At 41.3% G+C, this 19,290-nt stretch overlaps 1 protein-coding gene across 1 annotated transcript; it reads right to left on the bottom strand.

Moving 5' to 3' along the window:
• Nucleotides 1-1,701: 1,701 nt before the first annotated feature.
• Nucleotides 1,702-19,102, bottom strand: LOC106578705 (very-long-chain (3R)-3-hydroxyacyl-CoA dehydratase 1). The gene is made up of 7 exons (XM_014157823.3): nt 18,878-19,102; nt 11,215-11,332; nt 10,993-11,011; nt 10,341-10,429; nt 9,916-10,037; nt 3,268-3,446; nt 1,702-2,607 (listed from the first exon to the last, which is right to left on the bottom strand). The coding sequence occupies exons 1-7, from the start codon at nt 18,994-18,996 to the stop codon at nt 2,525-2,527; spliced, it is 729 nt and encodes a 242-aa protein (XP_014013298.1). The 5' UTR covers nt 18,997-19,102; the 3' UTR covers nt 1,702-2,524.
• Between the last annotated feature and the right edge of the window lie 188 nt (nt 19,103-19,290).

Below are 19,290 nucleotides of genomic sequence, written 5' to 3'. Positions count from 1 at the left end.
CTTTAGGGTACTGTATGTTTGCTTATGGTGCCTGTATTGTTGTATGAGCGTGAACTTTCCACAAAGTAGCAATAGTCTGTGGTCACGTTCCAGGCTGACTACATTGCAAACGTTGCATTGCATCAACCAATGGTTGCGCACGACGCCGCCCAAAATGCAGCAGCAGCACACATAGAAATAGGAAGAATAGAACGGGCTTGGAACCTTTAACCCTGGCAATTTGACTGATGAACTCATGGGTAAACTCGCAATGGCTGCCTGGTATTGTGATGCAATAATTGTCATGGTAATTTATAATGTTCATTCAAATGATGTTAGCTGATGTGGCTCATGCAATGGAATGTATTTTTTGTAACGTCAGTTGAGTTTGAATCAACAAATCACAGCACATCCTGCTTTTACTTCCTGCTTTTACTTCCTGCTTTGCTCCTATGTGTACACTCACAATGGCCGCCAGTCCACCCATATGCCATCATTGACTTGATTGAGGACACCCATTCTAGTCGTTCTATTTATATGGCAGCACATGTGATCAGGAGTAACGAAGGAGAGGAGAAAATGTGGGTCTAAAAAAAATGTTATAAAAATGTTGCTACTATTCTAATGGTTATTACGGAGACCGTGGTCATTTGGCTGGCCATTACAGCATCCAAAATTCCATGACCATAACAACCCTACTGGTCGTGTTCCAGGATGACTACATTGCAGGCGTTGCGTTACATCAACCAATACCACGCCATCGACTGAGCAGTCAGGCATCAGATTGCTATATCACATGATGTGGTTATTATGTGGCTGCTGAACACCTATCCAGGTGTTGTGAGTTCTGGCAGTGCAATGTAGTCCGCCTGGAACGCAGCAAGTCTGTTTTACTGGAGCTCATACCAGAGGTACATTTGCCTTTATGGTGCCAGGAAGTTAATTCCATCCTCGGATCCATGATACTGTACTGTATCGCCACACGTACATTTGTGACTGGACAAACAATAATAGTCCAGTGATTTTTGACATTGAATTTTATTGTTTCTTTCCTTCTTGTCTAGCCCTGATTCATAGCATGATATTGATTCATTCAGCACACTGTACCACAGCGTTAGGTATCGCAGTGCATACAATTAGATGACCCCAATCCCAATCTACCCTTTCAGCTGCACAGAAGATTGAAACGATCTGACACAGTAGCACCTTTTAGTAGAGGGAATCTAACGCTAACTACCAGTACATTACCAACAAGGACAATGGATCCTGAACACAGATTTTTAAACTTAAAGAACAAAACAGTGACTAACTGAAGACTGTGAGTGCTCAGATATAATGTATTATCTCGTATCTTCTCTGCGTGTCTCCTATGTTGGCTTGAACTTTCAAAAGAAAGCGTTTTTCTGCAAAGATTCAACCTTGTTTAAGATGTACACTTGTAAATACATTTGACTGAGCTCTTGGTAAACATTAAAACAACATGGAGAGAACATTAGAGCTGAGCAAAGCAACAACAAAAATATTTGTTTAGTCTAAGCTACACCTAAAGTACTAATAACATTCAATACAAGTGTTTTACTGTTAAAAACCATAGAATTGCCAATTATGTGATATGTGAATAAATTAAGTAATTCTTCAAATGAGCCGATCTGTGCATAAAATAACCTACTAACGGTAGCGTTTCACATTTCATTGTTGTCAAATAAATTACAACACACATACTCCGAGGAAGCAGCATATTTATTGTCGAGGTATAATATGTCTATGCAGAACTTTTTCTCTTTTTTGAGCTTCTGTCTAGTCATTGTTGCAACATGCTATTTATGTATAAAATCACTGTGGTGGAAAACGCTTAAAAATGCTTAAAAAAATGTATTTCCAATTTAAAAGAAAAAAAAACTGCTCAGGGGCCTCATCCCTCCTTTCATACATATCACCCGTCCCTGGTTCCCTCAAACTCACTGTATGTTGTACTGATGGTGGGTTCAGTATGTATCTGCTGTGTGGTTGACCCAATGCACAGCAAGCGCCTTCCAATATTGTACTGTTGCAGTTGAGAGCAGGTAATCAGTGCAGTATGCTATCAGGTTGCAGAGGTTTAGGACAGCATGTTGTGGCCATGCTGGCTAGTGGAATCAGTGCTCTCTCTCTCTCTCTCTCTCTGGGGATCTAGCTATCTGCACTGGGACAGTGTTCCAGTTTTGCGATGATGATGATTATTCAAGCTATAGATTGTACTTATTCCTTTTTCCACATGAATGACTATTCCGCTGACTATTCCTGTTCTGTAATGATTCTTCTGGTTGACTGATGTCTGTTCGTGATGATTCTGATGAAGGTTATTCCTGTTGGGTAATGAGTTATCTTGTATTTATTCCAGTTGGGTTATTGTGGTGAATGTCATAATCCTGTTTCCGTGATTATTACTTGGTTAATCCCGTGATGTCTGTAGTGGTCTGACTCTCCCGGTCACTTGCGTTGCAGTGTGGAGAACTTGGGCTCGCTGTTCCAAAACGAACGCCAGGTGCTGGACTGTGAGGCGGCTCTACTCGTCCTTCTCCACTATGATCTCCCCAAGAAGAACCTTTCTCCTCTGACGGAGCATGTGGAAAAAGAGCTGTGGGAACACTAGGAGAGAGACAGAGATTTTACCCACCAATCTAAAGAATTATCCGGTCCAGATCAATATTTTAACAAAAAGCCTTCAAAGAGTGAAAGGCACTTAACCATCAAACACTGGGTCCTACTAATTATCCAAAACAACCCAAAACAACCCAAACCATCCCCAAAATACCCCAAAACAGCCACCACAAACTACCCCAAACAACCCAAATTAACCCAAAACAGCCACCACAAACTACCCCAAACAACCCAAATTAACAACAGCCACCACAAAAGTAACCCAAACAACCCAAATTAACAACAGCCACCACAAACGTAACCCAAACAACCCAAATTAACAACAGCCACCACAAACGTAACCCAAACAACCCAAATTAACAACAGCCACCACAAACGTAACCCAAACAACCCAAATTAACAACAGCCACCACAAACGTAACCCAAACAACCCAAATTAACAACAGCCACCACAAACGTAACCCAAACAACCCAAATTAACAACAGCTATCACAAACTACCCCAAAACCTCAATTTAACAACAGCCATCACAAACTATTGAACTCCTGAACAATTCTGCTTGTCAAAACAAGAGACAATCAACACCCATGAGTAACTAACATCCAGCTATAGGCTGAACATACAAACACGCTGTACGTAGCTGCTTACATGGGATGTAGGAGAGCATAACGATGATGAGGAAGTAGTAGTAGTCGAAGGAGACGTTATACTTGTTGGGGAGCCTCATGGACAACATTCCGGTTTTGCGAACGAACGGCAGAGCAGCGTAAATAGTCAGGAGTTCTCCGGCCACTCCGAGAGGGTACATGATGATAAACATATTGTATCTGACAGGGAGAGGATAGTCATCAATAACACAAACACACAGAGGCATGCACACGCGCACACATACACACGCACTTCAGCTTAAGGGCCGTGCAGCAAAGAACGACAAAAAAATTTAACTTCACACTACGTTCGAATGCATACCCTGCAAAATGAAGGGGAAAAATGTATGCCATCTTGAAAGAGTGTCTTGTAGCATTTGCCAATGAATTAGGCCACTAAATGGCTGATTTACCATAGTGACGGCTGACATGTTTTTAGTATCTACTCCTGTTCTGAGATATTAAGGCTATTCCATGCGAGAAATTGCCAAGAAACTGAAGATCTCGTACAACACTGTGTACTACTTCCTTCACAGAATAGTGCAAACTGGCTCTAACCAGAATAGAAAGAAGAGTGGGAGGCCCCGGTGCACATCTGTTCAAGAGGACAAGTACATTAGAGTGTCTAGTTTGAGAAACGGACGCCTCACAAATCCTCAACTGGCAGCTTCGTTAAATAGTACCCGCAAAACACCAGTCTCAACATCAACAGTGAAGAGGCGATTCCGGGATGCTGGCCTTCTAGGCCAGTTCACTCTAATGTACTTGTCCTCTTACTCAGTTGTGCACCAGGGCCTCTCACTCCTCTTTCTATTCTGGTTAGAGACAGTTTGCGCTGTTCTGTGAAGGGAGTAGTACACAGCGTTGTACGAGATCATCAGTTTCTAGGCAATTTCTCGCATGGAATAGCCTTAATTTCTCAGAACAAGAATAGACTAACGAGTTTCAGAAGAAAGTTCTCTGTTTCTGGCTATTTTGAGCGTGTAATCGAACCCACAAATGCTGATGCTCCAGATATTCAACTAGTTTGAAGAAGGTCAGTTTTATTGCTTCTTTAATCAGGACAACAGTTTTCAGCTGTGCTAACATAATTGCAAAAGGGTTTTCTAATGATCAATTAGCCTTTTAAAATGATAAACTTGGATTAGCTAACACAACGTGTCATTGGAACACAGGAGTGATGGTTGCTGATTATGGGCCTCTGTACACCTATGTAGATATTCCATTAAAAAAAATCAGTTTCCAGCTACAATAGTCATTTACAACATTAACAATGTCTACTTTGTATTTCTTAATGGACAAAAAATTGCCTTTCTTTCAAAAACAAGGACATTTCTTAGAGACCCCAAACTTTTGAACGGTAGTGTATAACAAATCAAATCAAGCTTTATTTATACAGCACATTTCAGACATGGAATGCAACGCAATGTGCTTTACAGGAAAAAACAAATGAAACAATGAAAATAAAAGCTGAAAATGTACTACACAACAAACATAAGTTAAAAAACAAAAGAATGAAACAAACTGAACAACTAAAAAGCACCCTAAGGAAAAGCAAAGCTAAAAATATGTATTTTAACATCTCTTTTAAACATGTCCACAGTTTCGGCCCCCCTCAGGTTCTCTGGCAGGCTATTCCAGAGGACGAGGGCATTATAACTAAAGGCTGCCTCTCCATGCCTCTTGGTCCTAGGCTTTGGGGTAGTTACAGTGCCTTGCGAAAGTATTCGGCCCCCTTGAACTTTTCGACCTTTTGCCACATTTCAGGCTTCAAACATAAAGATATAAAACTGTATTTTTTTGTGAAGAATCAACAACAAGTGGGACACAATTATGAAGTGGAACGAAATTTATTGGATATTTCAAACCTTTTTAACAAATAAAAAACTGAAAAATTGGCCGTGCAAAATTATTCAGCCCCTTTACTTTCAGTGCAGCAAACTCTCTCCAGAAGTTCAGTGAGGATCTCTGAATGATCCAATGTTGACCTAAATGACTAATGATGGTAAATAGAATCCACCTGTGTGTAATCAAGTCTCCGTATAAATGCACCTGCTCTGTGATAGTCTCAGAGGTCCGTTTAAAGCGCAGAGAGCATCATGAAGAACAAGGAACACACCAGGCAGGTCCGAGATACTGTTGTGGAGAAGTTTAAAGCCGGATTTGGATACAAAAAGATTTCCCAAGCTTTAAACATCCCAAGGAGCACTGTGCAAGCGATAATATTGAAATGGAAGGAGTATCAGACCACTGCAAATCTACGAAGACCCGGCCGTCCCTCTAAACTTTCAGCTCATACAAGGAGAAGACTGATCAGAGATGCAGCCAAGAGGCCCATGATCACTCTGGATGAACTGCAGAGATCTACAGCTGAGGTGGGAGACTCTGTCCATAGGACAACAATCAGTCGTATACTGCACAAATCTGGCCTTTATGGAAGAGTGGCAAGAAGAAAGCCATTTCTTAACGATATCCATAAAAAGTGTTGTTTAACGTTTGCCACTAGCCACCTGGGAGACACACCAAACATGTGGAAGAAGGTGCTCTGGTCAGATGAAACCAAAATCGAACTTTTTGGCAACAATGCAAAACGTTATGTTTGGCGTATAAGCAACACAGCCCAACCCCCTGAACACACCATCCCCACTGTCAAACATGGTGGTAGCAGCATCATGGTTTGGGCCTGCTTTTCTTCAGCAGGGGCAGGGAAGATGGTTAAAATTGATGGGAAGATGGATGGAGCCAAATACAGGACCATTCTGGAAGAAAACCTGATGGAGTCTGCAAAAGACCTGAGACTGGGACAGAGATTTGTCTTCCAACAAGACAATGATCCAAAACATAAAGCAAAATCTACAATGGAATGGTTCACAAATAAACATATCCAGGTGTTAGAATGGCCAAGTCAAAGTCCAGACCTGAATCCAATCGAGAATCTGTGGAAAGAACTGAAAACTGCTGTTCACAAACGCTCTCCATCCAACCTCACTGAGCTCGAGCTGTTTTGCAAGGAGGAATGGGCAAAAATGTCAGTCTCTCGATGTGCAAAACTGATAGAGACATACCCCAAGCGACTTACAGCTGTAATCGCAGCGAAAGGTGGTGCTACAAAGTATTAACTTAAGGGGGCTGAATAATTATGCACGCCCAATTTTTCAGTTTTTTATTTGTTAAAAAAGTTAGAAATATCCAATAAATTTCGTTCCACTTCATGATTGTTTCCCACTTGTTGTTGATTCTTCACCAAAAATTACAGTTTTATATCTTTATGTTTGAAGCCTGAAATGTGGCAAAAGTTTGAAAAGTTCAAGGGGGCCGAATACTTTCGCAAGGCACTGTAAAAAGCCATTAACCAGAGGACCTAAGGGACCTACTGGGTACATAACTTAAAAGCATCTGACATGTATTGGGGTGCACAATTGTGGATTGATTTAAAAACCAATAGAATAATCTTAAAATGTATTCAAAAACTCACAGGCAGCTAATGAAGAGACCTTAAAACCGGTGTAATGTGTGCTCTCTGTCTGGTCTTGGTCAGTACCTGTGCTGCAGCATTCTGGATGTTTTGCAGTTGACATATGGCTTTCTTGGGTAGACCAGATAGGAGAGCATGACAGAAGTCAAACCTTGTAACAAAAGCATGGATAAGTCTCTCTGTATCAGCCTGAGAGAGAAACAACCCTACCTTGCCAATGTTCCTCAGGTGATAAAAAGCTATTTTCGTCACATTCCTAATGTGTGATTCCAGTTGAGTTAAGAATCTAAAATAACACTTAGGTTATTTTACCTGGTGCTCTATCTTTATTGCCTGTGAATTAAAATGTGTGGCTAGATTCACTCTCTGTGCTTCAGCTCCAACAATAAGTACCTCGGTCTTGTCTTGATTTGGCCAGAGGAAGTTGTGAGCCATCCAAGTAATTAAATACTAATACAGTCTAATAATTTATCCAAGGAGCAAAAATTCCTCTGATGACATAGAGATGTAAAGTTGTGTATCGTCTGCATAGCAGCTACTGTGCTTTCTGATAACGCTGCCAAGGGGTAACACATATAAGTTGGTCAGTACCAGACCTACAATTGAAACTTGTGCAACGCCACATATAATATGTATTATGTATTCTCTGAGTTATGTTCACAAAGGGTGACAAAAAAACTCTTGACTGGTTAAATAGATCCTAAACCAATTTAGAACTGTACCGGAGAGGCCAATCCAACTCTCCAGTCTGTCCAAAAGGAAATCACGGTCAACAGTGTTGAATGCAGCACTGAAAGTACAAGGACAGTGAGCTGTTTGGCATCTGTGTTGGCTCTAAGATAATTTATCACGTTAACTAAGGCCGTCTCTGTGCTGTGGTGGGCATTAAAACCAGATTGGATTTTTTTTTTTAAATACAGTTGGCATTTAAAAAATTATTTAGATATTTGAACACCAACAAGTCTGAATGCACCCCAAAGGACCAGCTCAATTAACGATTTTCTAAGTGTTTTAACATTACTGGATTTCTGCACATCATTATTCAAAATGTACATTGGCTGTTTCCCGGACAAAGGTTATGCCTAGCCCTGGACTAAAAAGCACTTTCAATGGAGATTCTCCATTGAGCTTGGTTTTCAGTCCAGAACTAGGCTTAATCTGTGTCCAGGAAACCGTGCCACAGTGTTTAATATTGGTTAATAAACAACCCAGAAAGGAAGGATTAATATACCGGTAATTACACTACTGTATTCCACTTCAAAAGGGAACAAAAATGTATGGGGGATTAAAACGAGTCGGTTATCAAAGGAGAGGGATCTATATATGTGGTGATGTTGGTGCGTAAGAATCCCTGATTTACTCAAGAACGTGGTGGCGGCTCGGCGGAGCATCTTGGCGGATGTGAGTGAAATGTTGGGCGAGCATTCCATTCCCAAAACAGATGGTCTTAAAAACAGGAGCAGCTGAACATGAGACCCTCTTCCCTCCCACTGGGGGACCTGGCTGCGCCCCTACCCTCCCTGCTTAAAGGAACCCTTGAGATCACTCAGAGGGGGACGAGGAATGGGGGTGGACGAGAGCGGAGGAGAACAGGGGTTACCCTGACCGATCAAGACCAGTGAAGCAAACCCGCAAACCCAACAGATTTGTCGTACATGTAAACAAACATACTGAATGTACAGTACTGTGGTAACAGGAACAAGATCTGACTTGCTGAAGTCATTGAAAAAACTGGAGTCTCATTGTCACTCACTGTCACCGAAACTCATAGCCACCGCACAGCCATGCAAAAAATGGGGTTGGTCGCTAATCTGATTTCTAGACATTCAGATTTTGAACAGAAAGCAGCAAGCTCTTAGCCATAGGATCCCAGGACTCTAGGTCGGTCAGATTGCTCCCCATGTATGTAGTAGGCATTCTTCACCAGTGCTCACATTTCATCTGAGGGCCTTCATATGAGAGCCAGACAGTTACACTTCACTAGTGTTCCTGATAGTCCCACGTTATGTCACCGGTCTGCTGACAGCGGTGGTAAATAGAGTGTTTGTGTATAATGATGAGTGTTCTGTATAATGATATACACATAAGAAATAGGTATTTTTACTACAGTACTGCTAGCTGTTGGACTGGGAGGTAACACCGACACCTAACCCCCTGTCACCATCAGCTAATGCCATGTGTTACAGTAGTTGTGTATGTCTGAGATTGTGAATTACAAACCTGGGTTCAAATACTATTTGAAATCGTTAAAATACTTGTAGCGTTTGCTTAAGCTTGCTTCGCGTGCCAGATAGGTGGGGTTTGCAGCTTTGGGACTATTCCATTGGAAGTCAGGGAAGCTTGATCAAGCACAGATAAAGTATTTGAAATTATTTAAAATAGTATTTGAACCCAGGTCTGGTGCAGTGTATGAAAGACTCAAAATCAGTGGTGCTATGGTCCACACAAGCTGTGAGTCTGCATCAAAGAGGTGTGAAGGAATGTTGAAAGTATGAGAGAAAAGATGACACCATCCTTACGTCATCCACATCTGGAAAGACAATAACAGTTTGACTCAGAGCTGAATATGAGGCGAAACCTTATTATCTCAGAGTATGAATGCTGATCTAGGATCATGTCCCCTGTCCATGTATTCTTATTCATTGTTGTTCTTATTCATCACTCCTACTCTGAGATGATTCATACATATGGCCCGAGAATAAATCCCAATCCCTGCAATGATGGTGTCACCACCTTTTCTCCAATCTCTGATCTGTATGCTTATCAATGCCTGATCACCTAGCATGTAATCCATTGGTTACCCACAACTGTCCTAGCCCATAAATCAAAGTGATAATGCCAGAGTACTAAGTGTTAGCAGTTAGGTCAACCAACATCCATATTGAACGGGCTAATCAATAAACACAACACACTCATGCTGAGCACATGCTGTCTGGCTATGAGCCAGGAGATACCTTATGCATGGCTGTAGGCTAATACTGGGAAGCATGCCAGGGGACGCCAATCAAACCAAACCGGCATGCACAGAACTGTAACAGCACCGCAAACCCTAGCTCTTGTCCAGGGCGTTTACGTGTAGCTTTCTGATGCTGAGAAGGCTCTGCATCAGCAAGCCGCATGTAAACTCACTGAACCAGAGCTACCCAAACCCGGCCCTCCCATCCCCATCTCCACCTGGCCCATTTGATGAAGTATGGCAGGTGGTTGAGCAGATTGAATGTATAGAATGAATATCTGGTAATCTCTGTCAACGTCCAAACGACCAGGAAGAGGATTACACTTTCTTCGTTCTGGATCTTCCAAAAAAGTCAACAAAGATAGGGACAAAACAAGGGCGGAGAAGATAGTTAACAGTTAATGGGGTCCAAGTTGTATAGTAGGATATTACTACAGTTGCGCTCCGGTGTGAAGTTTCCCATACGTACAGATCTAGGATCAGCTTCCCGTCCCCCAATCCTAAACTTAACCATTGGTGGGGAAAATGCTAAACTGATCCAAGATCAGTGTCTAGGGGCAACTTAACCTCACCCACTCCAAGGCATCTTAATGTAGTAACCTGGGTTACAAAACACCTCTTTGGTGATAAATGTGATAGTCACCTGTTTGATACTGTTGGTGATGAACCACACCATGAAGATTCGTGAACACACTTGAACCCCGGTCACAATTACAGAGGTCCTCACGATTCCTAGAGGGTCAGACCCGAGGAAATAAACATTGCTGTCAGAGCTAGGAGATATTCACATTATATGTTTGTTTGTTTGTTTTTTGTACTTTTACCCATTTTTCTCCCCAATTTCGTGATATCCAATTGGTGGTTACAGTCTTGTCCCATCGCTGTAACTCCCCTATGGACTCGGGAGAGGCGAAGGTCGAGAGCCATGTGTCCTCCGAAACACGACCCTGCCAAGCCGCACTGCTTCTTGACACACTGCTCGCTTGACACGGAAGCCAGCTGCACCAATGTGTCAGAGGAAACACCGTCCATCTGGCGACTGAGGTCAGCTTGCGGGCGCCCAGTCCGCCACAAGGAGTTGCTAGAGCATGATGGGACAAGAAAATCCCAGCCGGCCAAACCCTCCCCTAACCCAGACGACGCTGGGCCAATTGTGCGCCGCCTCATGGGTCTCCCAGTCACGGCCGGCTGTGACACAGCCTGGGATCGAACCCGAGTCTGTAGTGACGCCTTAGACCGCTGCGCCACTTGGGAGGCACTCACATTACATGGTTGTTATTCAAGACAATACGTACCGATTGCACAGTGCCCCACCTGAAAGAAGATAACAAATCAGAATCAATGAATCGCCTCTCCTCACTTCTCTGCATCAAAGCTCTCAGCATCAAAGTATTTAAAGCACACAGAGGGATCTTACCAGTAATTTCAACATTTGCCTATTTTCCCAACTGTCTTCGTTGAATACTTTATTTGAATACGGCTGTATAGAGAACTATGCCAATATTCCAGAAACTCACCTCAACTAACGCAACTGTCTGGAAAAACTTGAGTGTCCTTGCTATACTTTTGTACAGACCCTTGTGTGTGCCTTTCTGGATGTAAAAGCGCATCATTGCCATAGCCAAAACCAGCCACCTGGAAAAGAAGATAAAATATTTATAACAGCTGAATAACTGTATTTTACATTAGAGTGTGCACGAAAATGACATAGATTACTGAATAGATACCACTTTAGAGTTACAGTATAAAAGTACACAGTTCAATCACTGTTTCCATAGTTCTGCTTTTAGCTTCTTCAGTCTCGTCTTTTTGACTTCGCCTACTTCCTTTACAGAAAAACGTGAAATCATGTGAAATCATTTGTTTTTGGAACACTTCACATGTGATTATATTTAACATGAAGTGTCACGTGGACTTTCACATGTGATCACATAACCTTTCGCGTGGATCACATTTTTCACATGTGAATATTTTTCACGAGATTTCACAGGTGATGTCCTGCAAACAAAAATGATTAGTTAGGATACACATACAACCAGGGCTTTTAACATACAGTGTTTTCAATTGACATATTTGACACACTTTGAACTACATGATTAAATTGTGTGTGTTTATTCATTCAGTAATTATTATTTAACATTTGAACTAACAACCTCTTGGTTCACGGAATAACGATCTTCCTGCTACGCCACCATATCTGTGTCAATGACTGATTTCACCTGTATTCCTACACTTTGGATTTAAGTAAAGTAAATCTCAGCTTTGTTAAAAATACACTCAAGAAAAACTATTATATTTATCATAATGAGGTGTAACATTAAAACGGAATAATATGTCCCACCAACATTAGACAACTATACAGAAAACCCTGAAATTGCTGAAATAAGATAATTAAATCAATGATGAGAGAATAGTCAGATTAACTGATAAGTAAAATAGTAGTGCAGATGGCACTCTTTTGCTGGGTGCAGAGATGTATTATAGGTAATGAACGTGTAGAGGAATGCTACAGACTGCGGCGCAACAGAAAGATCAGCATACCCCAAATTCTGATGTTATGAGTTCAAATCCCAAGTGGTCATGTCAAATGTGATCATACCGTCATTGATTAAAGATTTTTTACACTGTTTTAGCTGAACAGCTTACCATTTACATTAAAACCCCTATATAATTTCATTCCCCTACAAAAAACGTGACATTTTTATTAAATATGTTGACATGTATTAAATGTAGAGTTCACATGTTAGCACCACCTTTTCACAGAGAACTAAGTGAAGAATAACCTGTTTTCACCTCACATGTGAATTACAGATTCACATGTAGGTCTGGGCGATATGGACAAAATATCCTATCATAGTACTTTAATTAGGCAGTATGACGGTATTTGACGGTATTTTATGATTTTAAATAATAAAAGTAAAACATTTGCTTTATGAGTAATGGGTGACCCTTGGGCGGCAACATATTCCTTAAGTGATTTCAATGGGTCTTTCTCCATTCCAATTGTTTTATACTGTTCAATTCAACTTGGAACTCTAACTCTAAACATATGGAATTGCGTTAATATGTGAAGAACGGTTGACATTTATTTCACGAGATCATGTTTTCACATGCTCAAATTTGTAGTTTCACGTTATCACATTTACGTCACATAAGATCACATGATCACATACTGCCACATGAAATTAATGTTTTTTTTTCTGTAAGGCTTTTATAGTCCTATTGTAAGCAAAAGCAGAATGGACACCAACTAAACTTGTTTGCCTCCTCATCACCCACGATAAGTCCCAAATGGCTCCCTATTGACCTATTGACCAGGGCTCTAGTCAAAAGTAGTGTACTATGTAGGGAAAAGGGTGCTATTTGGGACACACAGACAGCGTCAGTTGGTGAAACAGGGAGAACCAAGTCCTTTCTACAGAGAAGATAATTGTCTCTAGCCTGGTACTGCACACACTAATCTGGCTATACATCAGTCTCTACAGCACAGCTATACGCCAGACAGAACGTAAAGACAGAATTCTGGGAAAAGCTGTTCATCTTGTTGTCTCTCTGAACTAGCAGCAACCCTGCTACTGCCAAAACTACATTCAGGAGGAACTGAAGATTCATTTTTCAAAATTAAATCCCTGAACCATCACGTGCAGATACTATTTGTAGAGCACTATACTAATACAATACAATCTTTGTTGGTCCATTACACACAGGATACAACAAAAATATGTAAGTTTTTGCAATCACAGTAATATGCCTAATTGGGCCTTGTGACCTTTATATGTTTGAATTAAAATCAATACTACATGTTTTACTATTTAATTGCAGATCCATTTTGAGGACCATTTAAAGCTACTTCTCTGTGGCTTTAGTCATGAGTAAAGATCAGGTTAAACAACAGAGAGGTGTGAGAGTTCTTGTACAGAACTTACACAGAATATCGCGGGCCGTATGGATCAAGAGTCTCAGAGTAGGAGTGCTGATCTAGGATCAGGTCCTCCCTGTCCTTGTAATCTTATTCAATGTGATCTAAAAGGCAAAACTGAACCTAAATTGGCAATCCTTTACACTGAGACGCTTGATAAATACCGCCCCTGGTTTTCACCATTTGCTTTTTAAACTATGTATGACTTGGGGGAAATGGTCTGTGTTGTCTTTACATTCACACGTCGACTAGGTCAGCAGTGTTACGGATCTCTGTAAAGGTTTGTCTGTGATGGAGTCTTTGTGGGTGTTGGCATACAGCTGTTCTCTTTTCCTCTAAAATGTGTAACTTTACAAAAATGTTTGTCATAGGATCACAAAAACTTACAGTATTAGTAATGAGGCAGGCCAAAGTTGCATAGTTTCCTCAACCATATTCCATATTCCACTAAATTGAGATAACTATTATTTTACAGTGCCATTTTAAAATCCCCATTAGATCACACTTGGTCCCTTGATTCAGTATTCATGGCTAAATGGGCTCATAGCAGGAATAGTCCCTGGACATTACACCGACATCATCTAAGTGCCCATGAGATACAGTACCAGTCAAAAGTTTGGACACACCTACTCATTCTAGGGGTTTTCTTTCTTTTTTCTATTTTCTACATTTTAGAATAATAGTGAAGACATCAAAACTGTGAAATCACACACCCTGGAATCATGTACAGTGGGGGAAAAAAGTATTTGATCCCCTGCTGATTTTGTACGTTTGCCCACTTACAAAGAAATTATCAGTCTATAATTTTAATGGTAGGTTTATTTGAACAGTGAGAGACAGAATAACAACAAAAAATCCAGAAAAACACATGTCAAAAATGTTATAAAATGATTTGCATTTTGATGAGGGAAATAAGTATTTGAACCCTCTGCAAAACATGACTTAGTACTTGGTGGCAAAACCCTTGTTGGCAATCACAGAGGTCAGACGTTTCTTGTAGTTGGCCACCAGGTTTGCACACATCTCAGGAGGGATTTTGTCCCACTCCTCTTTGCAGATCTTCTCCAAGTCATTAAGGTTTCGAGGCTGATGTTTGGCAACTCGAACCTTGAGCTCCCTCCACAGATTTTCTATGGGATTAAGGTCTGGAGACTGGCTAGGCCACTCCAGGACCTTAATGTGCTTCTTCTTGAGCCACTCCTTTGTTGCCTTGGCCGTGTGTTTTGGGTCATTGTCATGCTGGAATACCCATCCACGACCCATTTTCAATGCCCTGGCTGAGGGAAGGAGGTTCTCACCCAAGATTTGCCAGTACATGGCCCCGTCAAATGATGCAGTGAAGTTGTCCTGTCCCCTTAGCAGAAAAACACCCCCAAAGCATAATGTTTCCACCTCCATGTTTGATAGTGGAGATGGTGTTCTTAGGGTCATAGGCAGCATTCCTCCTCCTCCAAACACGGCGAGTTGAGTTGATGCCAAAGAGCTCCATTTTGGTCTCATCTGACCACAACACTTTCACCACTTGTCCTCTGAATCATTCAGATGTTCATTGGCAAACTTCAGACGGGCATGTATATGTATTCTTGAGCAGGGGGACCTTGCGGGCGCTGCAGAATTTCAGTCCTTCATGGCGTAGTGTGTTCCCAGCTGCCTTGAGATCATTGACAAGATCCTCCCGTGTAGTTCTGGGCTGATTCCTCACTGTTCTCATGATCATTGCAACCCCACGAGATGAGATCTTGCATGGAGCCCCAGGCCGAGGGATATTGACAGTTATTTTGTGTTTCTTCCATTTGCGAATAATCGCACCAACTGTTGTCACCTTCTCACCAAGCTGCTTGGCGATGGTCTTGTAGCCCATTCCAGCCTTGCGTAGGTCTACAGTCTTGTCCCTGACATCCTTGGAGAGCTCTTTGGTCTTGGCCATGGTGGAGAGTTTGGAATCTGATTGTTTGATTGCTTCTGTGGACAGGTTTATTTTTTACAGGTAACAAGCTGTGGTTAGGAGCACTCCCTTTAAGAGTGTGCTCCTAATCTCAGCTCGTTACCTGTATAAAAGACACCTGGGAGCCAGAAATCTTTCTGATTGAGAGGGGGTCAAATACTTATTTCCCTCATTAAAATGTAAATCAATTTATAACATCTTTGACATGCGTTTTTCTCAATATTTTTGTTGTTATTCTGTCTCTCACTGTTCAAATTAACCTACCATTAAAATTATAGACTGCTCCTTTCTTTATCAGTGGGCAAACGTACAAAATCAGCAGGGGATCAAATACTTTTCCCCCCCACTGTAGGAACCCAAAAAGTGTTAAACAAATCAAAATATATTTTATATTTGAGATTCTTCAAAGTAGCCACCCTTTGTCTTGATGACAGCTTTGAACACTCTTGGCATTCTCTCAACCATCTTAATGAGGTAGTCACCTGGAATGCATTTAAATGAACAGGTGTGCCTTGTTAAAAGTTCATTTCTGGAATTTATTTTCTTCTTAATGTGTTTGAGCCAATCAGTTTTGTTGTGACAAGGTAGGGATGGTATACAGAAGATTGCCCTATTTGGTAAAAGACCAAGTCCATATTATGGCAAGACAGCTCAAATAAGCAAAAAGAAACAACAGTGCATCATTACTTTAAGACATGAAGGTCAGTCAATAAGGAACATTTCCAGAACTTTTAAAGTTTCTTCAATTGCAGTCGCAAAAACCATCAAGCGCTATGATGAAACTGGCATGAGGAGCGCCACAGGAAAGGAAGACCCAGAGATACCTCTGCTGCAGAGGAAAAGTTTTTAAGTGTTAACTGCACCTCAGATTGCAGCCCAAATAAATGCTTCACAGAGTTCAAGTAACAGACACATCTCAACATCAACTGTTCAGAGGAGACTGTGTGAATCAGGCCTTCATGGTCAAATTGCTGCAGAGAAATCACTACTAAAGGACACCAATAAGAAGAAGAGACTTGCTTGGGCCAAGAAACACGCGCAATGGACATTAGACAGGTGGAAATCTGTCCTTTGGTCTGATGAGTCCAAATTTTAGATTTTTGGTTTTGACTGCCATGTCTTTGTGAGCCGCAAAGTAGGTGAACGGATGATCTCCGCATGTATGGTTCCCACCGTGAAGCATAGAGGAGAAGGTGTGATGGTGCTTTGCTGGTGACACTATCGTGATTTATTTAAAATTCAAGGCACACTTAACCAGCATGGCTACCACAGCATTCTGCAGCAATACGCCATCCCATCTGGTTTGCGCTTAGTGGGACTATCATTTGTTTTTCAACAGGACAATGACCCAAAACACACCTCCAGGCTGTGTACGGGCTATTTGACCAAGGAGAGTGATGGAGTGCTGCATCAGATGACCTGGCCTCCACCACAATCACCCGACCTCAACCCAATTGAGATGGTTTGGTGCTCAGCATTTGTGGGAACTCCTTCAACACTTGGAAAGGCATTCCTCATGAAGCTGGTTGAGAGAATGCCAAGAGTGTGCAAAGCTGTCATCAAGGCAAAGAGTGGCTACTTTGAAGAATATAAAATATATTTTGATTTGTTTAACACTTTTTGGGTTACTATATGATTCCATTTGTGTTATTTCATAGTTTGGATGTCTTCACTATTATTCTACAATGTAGATAAATAAACAATAAAGAAAAACCCTTGAATGAGTAGGTGAGTCCAAACTTTTGACTGGTACTGTATGTTACTTGTAAATCTCAGTTTATGTGACATTTTATAGTGTACCTTGAAGTTAACTCAAACCTTGTCAGGGATTAGTGAGAGATACACTACTGCTACAGTCTGTTATAAAGGAATGGTACTGTTAAACCAGGTTGACCTGGAACTGTTGTAGCTACCGTTGTAGCCTAGTGGCTACCATTATAGCCTAGTGGTAGCCTAGTGGCTACCGTTGTAGCCTAGTGGCTACTGTTCACTGTTTGACCTCAGGTGGTTGGTCGGACAGGTGCACAAGCTGTGGACAAATATTTACCTATATTGCAAAGGTTTGCCTAACTCTTATTTGATTACATGAAAAACTCAACATTATCTGCTTCAAACCACAAGCCGTTTAAAAAAGAAACAGCTGTTTACCAGGACAGAGGTGCATTCCTTGGGTCTATATTCCTATTTTATTGTAAATATATTATCTCTCAGTCTCAGCACTATAATTAATTAGGGTTTGTTTGATGCTAATTACATTAACTGGGTTTAGGACTTGCAAAACTGTTCCGTTACTAACAGTTACTGTCATATAAGGATGATCGAATAATATGGGTGTAGGTTTGTGCTATCATATGGAGAGAAGGGACAACAAAAATAATAGTTTTAATGCAATAGTCAATATTTTAACAGCTCTTTGAACGTTTGAATCAAAAGTCTGGTATCTGTTTACTCTGTATGAGGGAGATCAGGTACAGGGGCTTATAACCAACCACCTCTTGGTCATTGTGAACAAAAGTCTAGACAAACTGAACCTTGTTTTCACACCTTCATATAATTCCAAAATAGCCATTATGTGTAGAACAGACAATAAACTACATTGAGTGGAAGTGGAGATCACTGAGTGGAAGTGGATCCAATATATCCAATATAATGCGCATTTTATGCATATCTCCAAAAAGGCACATTCCTCGTTAAAGTGGCTCAGATCAATGCAAATTAATGTAAGACACCATCAACAGATTAATAAATTATTGAAAACTTGGCAACCAATAAAGTAAGTTCGTTTAGTGAGTTCACTAAAATAACTAAGAACACTTGAGTAAAATAATTGCATAGTCGCGCCCGAGCGGTTTGAAACGCATACAATTGCAGTTATAAAAATATGCCAATTGCGCATTTCATTCTCCGAGATCGGAGCTCCAGTGTCAGCGCTCCGGCTATACTTATCACTGCAACTGTGAAGGTAAGGCTGGGTATGACGCTGACATCGTGTAATCGACCGTATTTGGACAGGCTGAACTCCCGCCTGGTGCCGCACTTCCACCGCCGTTATTTAAAAAAAAAAAAAAAAAAGATAGACAATTCTCAAATAATCAATATGACTTCTTGGACCCCTTTCATTTCAAGTCCCTTACTTTTATTTTGCTGACTGCAACTGAATGGGACACTTGCAGTGTCAGAGACACCACGGACCTATAAACAGCAACACACGCTTGCTCAAAGCAACACATGCTTGCTCACAGCGCTCTGGTGCATAGCGAAGTTTTCAGGGAGTGGCTACTTTATAATCAGCTATAGGGTAGAATAATCCACATACCCGGCCGTCATGGCGATGTTGTAAAATGTAAGCCATGCGACAGCGATTGCACTTTTCGTTCTCTTCTTGTTGTTGTTATCCTTCTCCTCAACCGAGCCGTCCTCCTCCATGGACGCCATGGTACCGGGGACAGAGTGGGGAAAGTCAGAAACGGTGCACGAGCGCAGCTGACAGCTGGGACTGGGAGCAGCAGGGTCATCCGTCAATGTACCCACCGCACCCCTCTCGCGGGACTATTGCTGCAACAAGTGCGTGGTGGCATGTCCCTAAGAAAAGTCCCGCTGTCAATGAGTCATTCAATCAAGCATTTGCCCCGGTAGTGGCACTGCCTTCATTAGATCAATTTAATGTAGCTGTAACTGTTCATGAATTCTTGACTATAATCATTTCACTTGGATATTAGGGTAATAATA

Source organism: Salmo salar, chromosome 19 (assembly GCF_965601325.2).
Source record: "Salmo salar chromosome 19, fSalSal1, whole genome shotgun sequence".
Classification (NCBI taxonomy): domain Eukaryota; kingdom Metazoa; phylum Chordata; class Actinopteri; order Salmoniformes; family Salmonidae; genus Salmo; species Salmo salar.
Note: the sequence above shows the minus strand (reverse complement) of the source record. Positions and strands in the feature narration are given on the sequence as shown.

Excerpts from the sequence above, each read along its gene's own strand:
- LOC106578705 (XM_014157823.3), bottom strand. The coding sequence starts at position 18,996 with ATGGCGTCCATGGAGGAGGACGGCTCGGTTGAGGAGAAGGATAACAAC. Across the intron at positions 11,333-18,877 it reads AACATCGCCATGACGGCCGG|GTGGCTGGTTTTGGCTATGG; the intron begins GTATGTGGATTA and ends CTTCTTTTCCAG. Across the intron at positions 3,447-9,915 it reads TACTTCATCAAATGGGCCAG|ATACAATATGTTTATCATCA; the intron begins GTGGAGATGGGG and ends TCTCCCTGTCAG.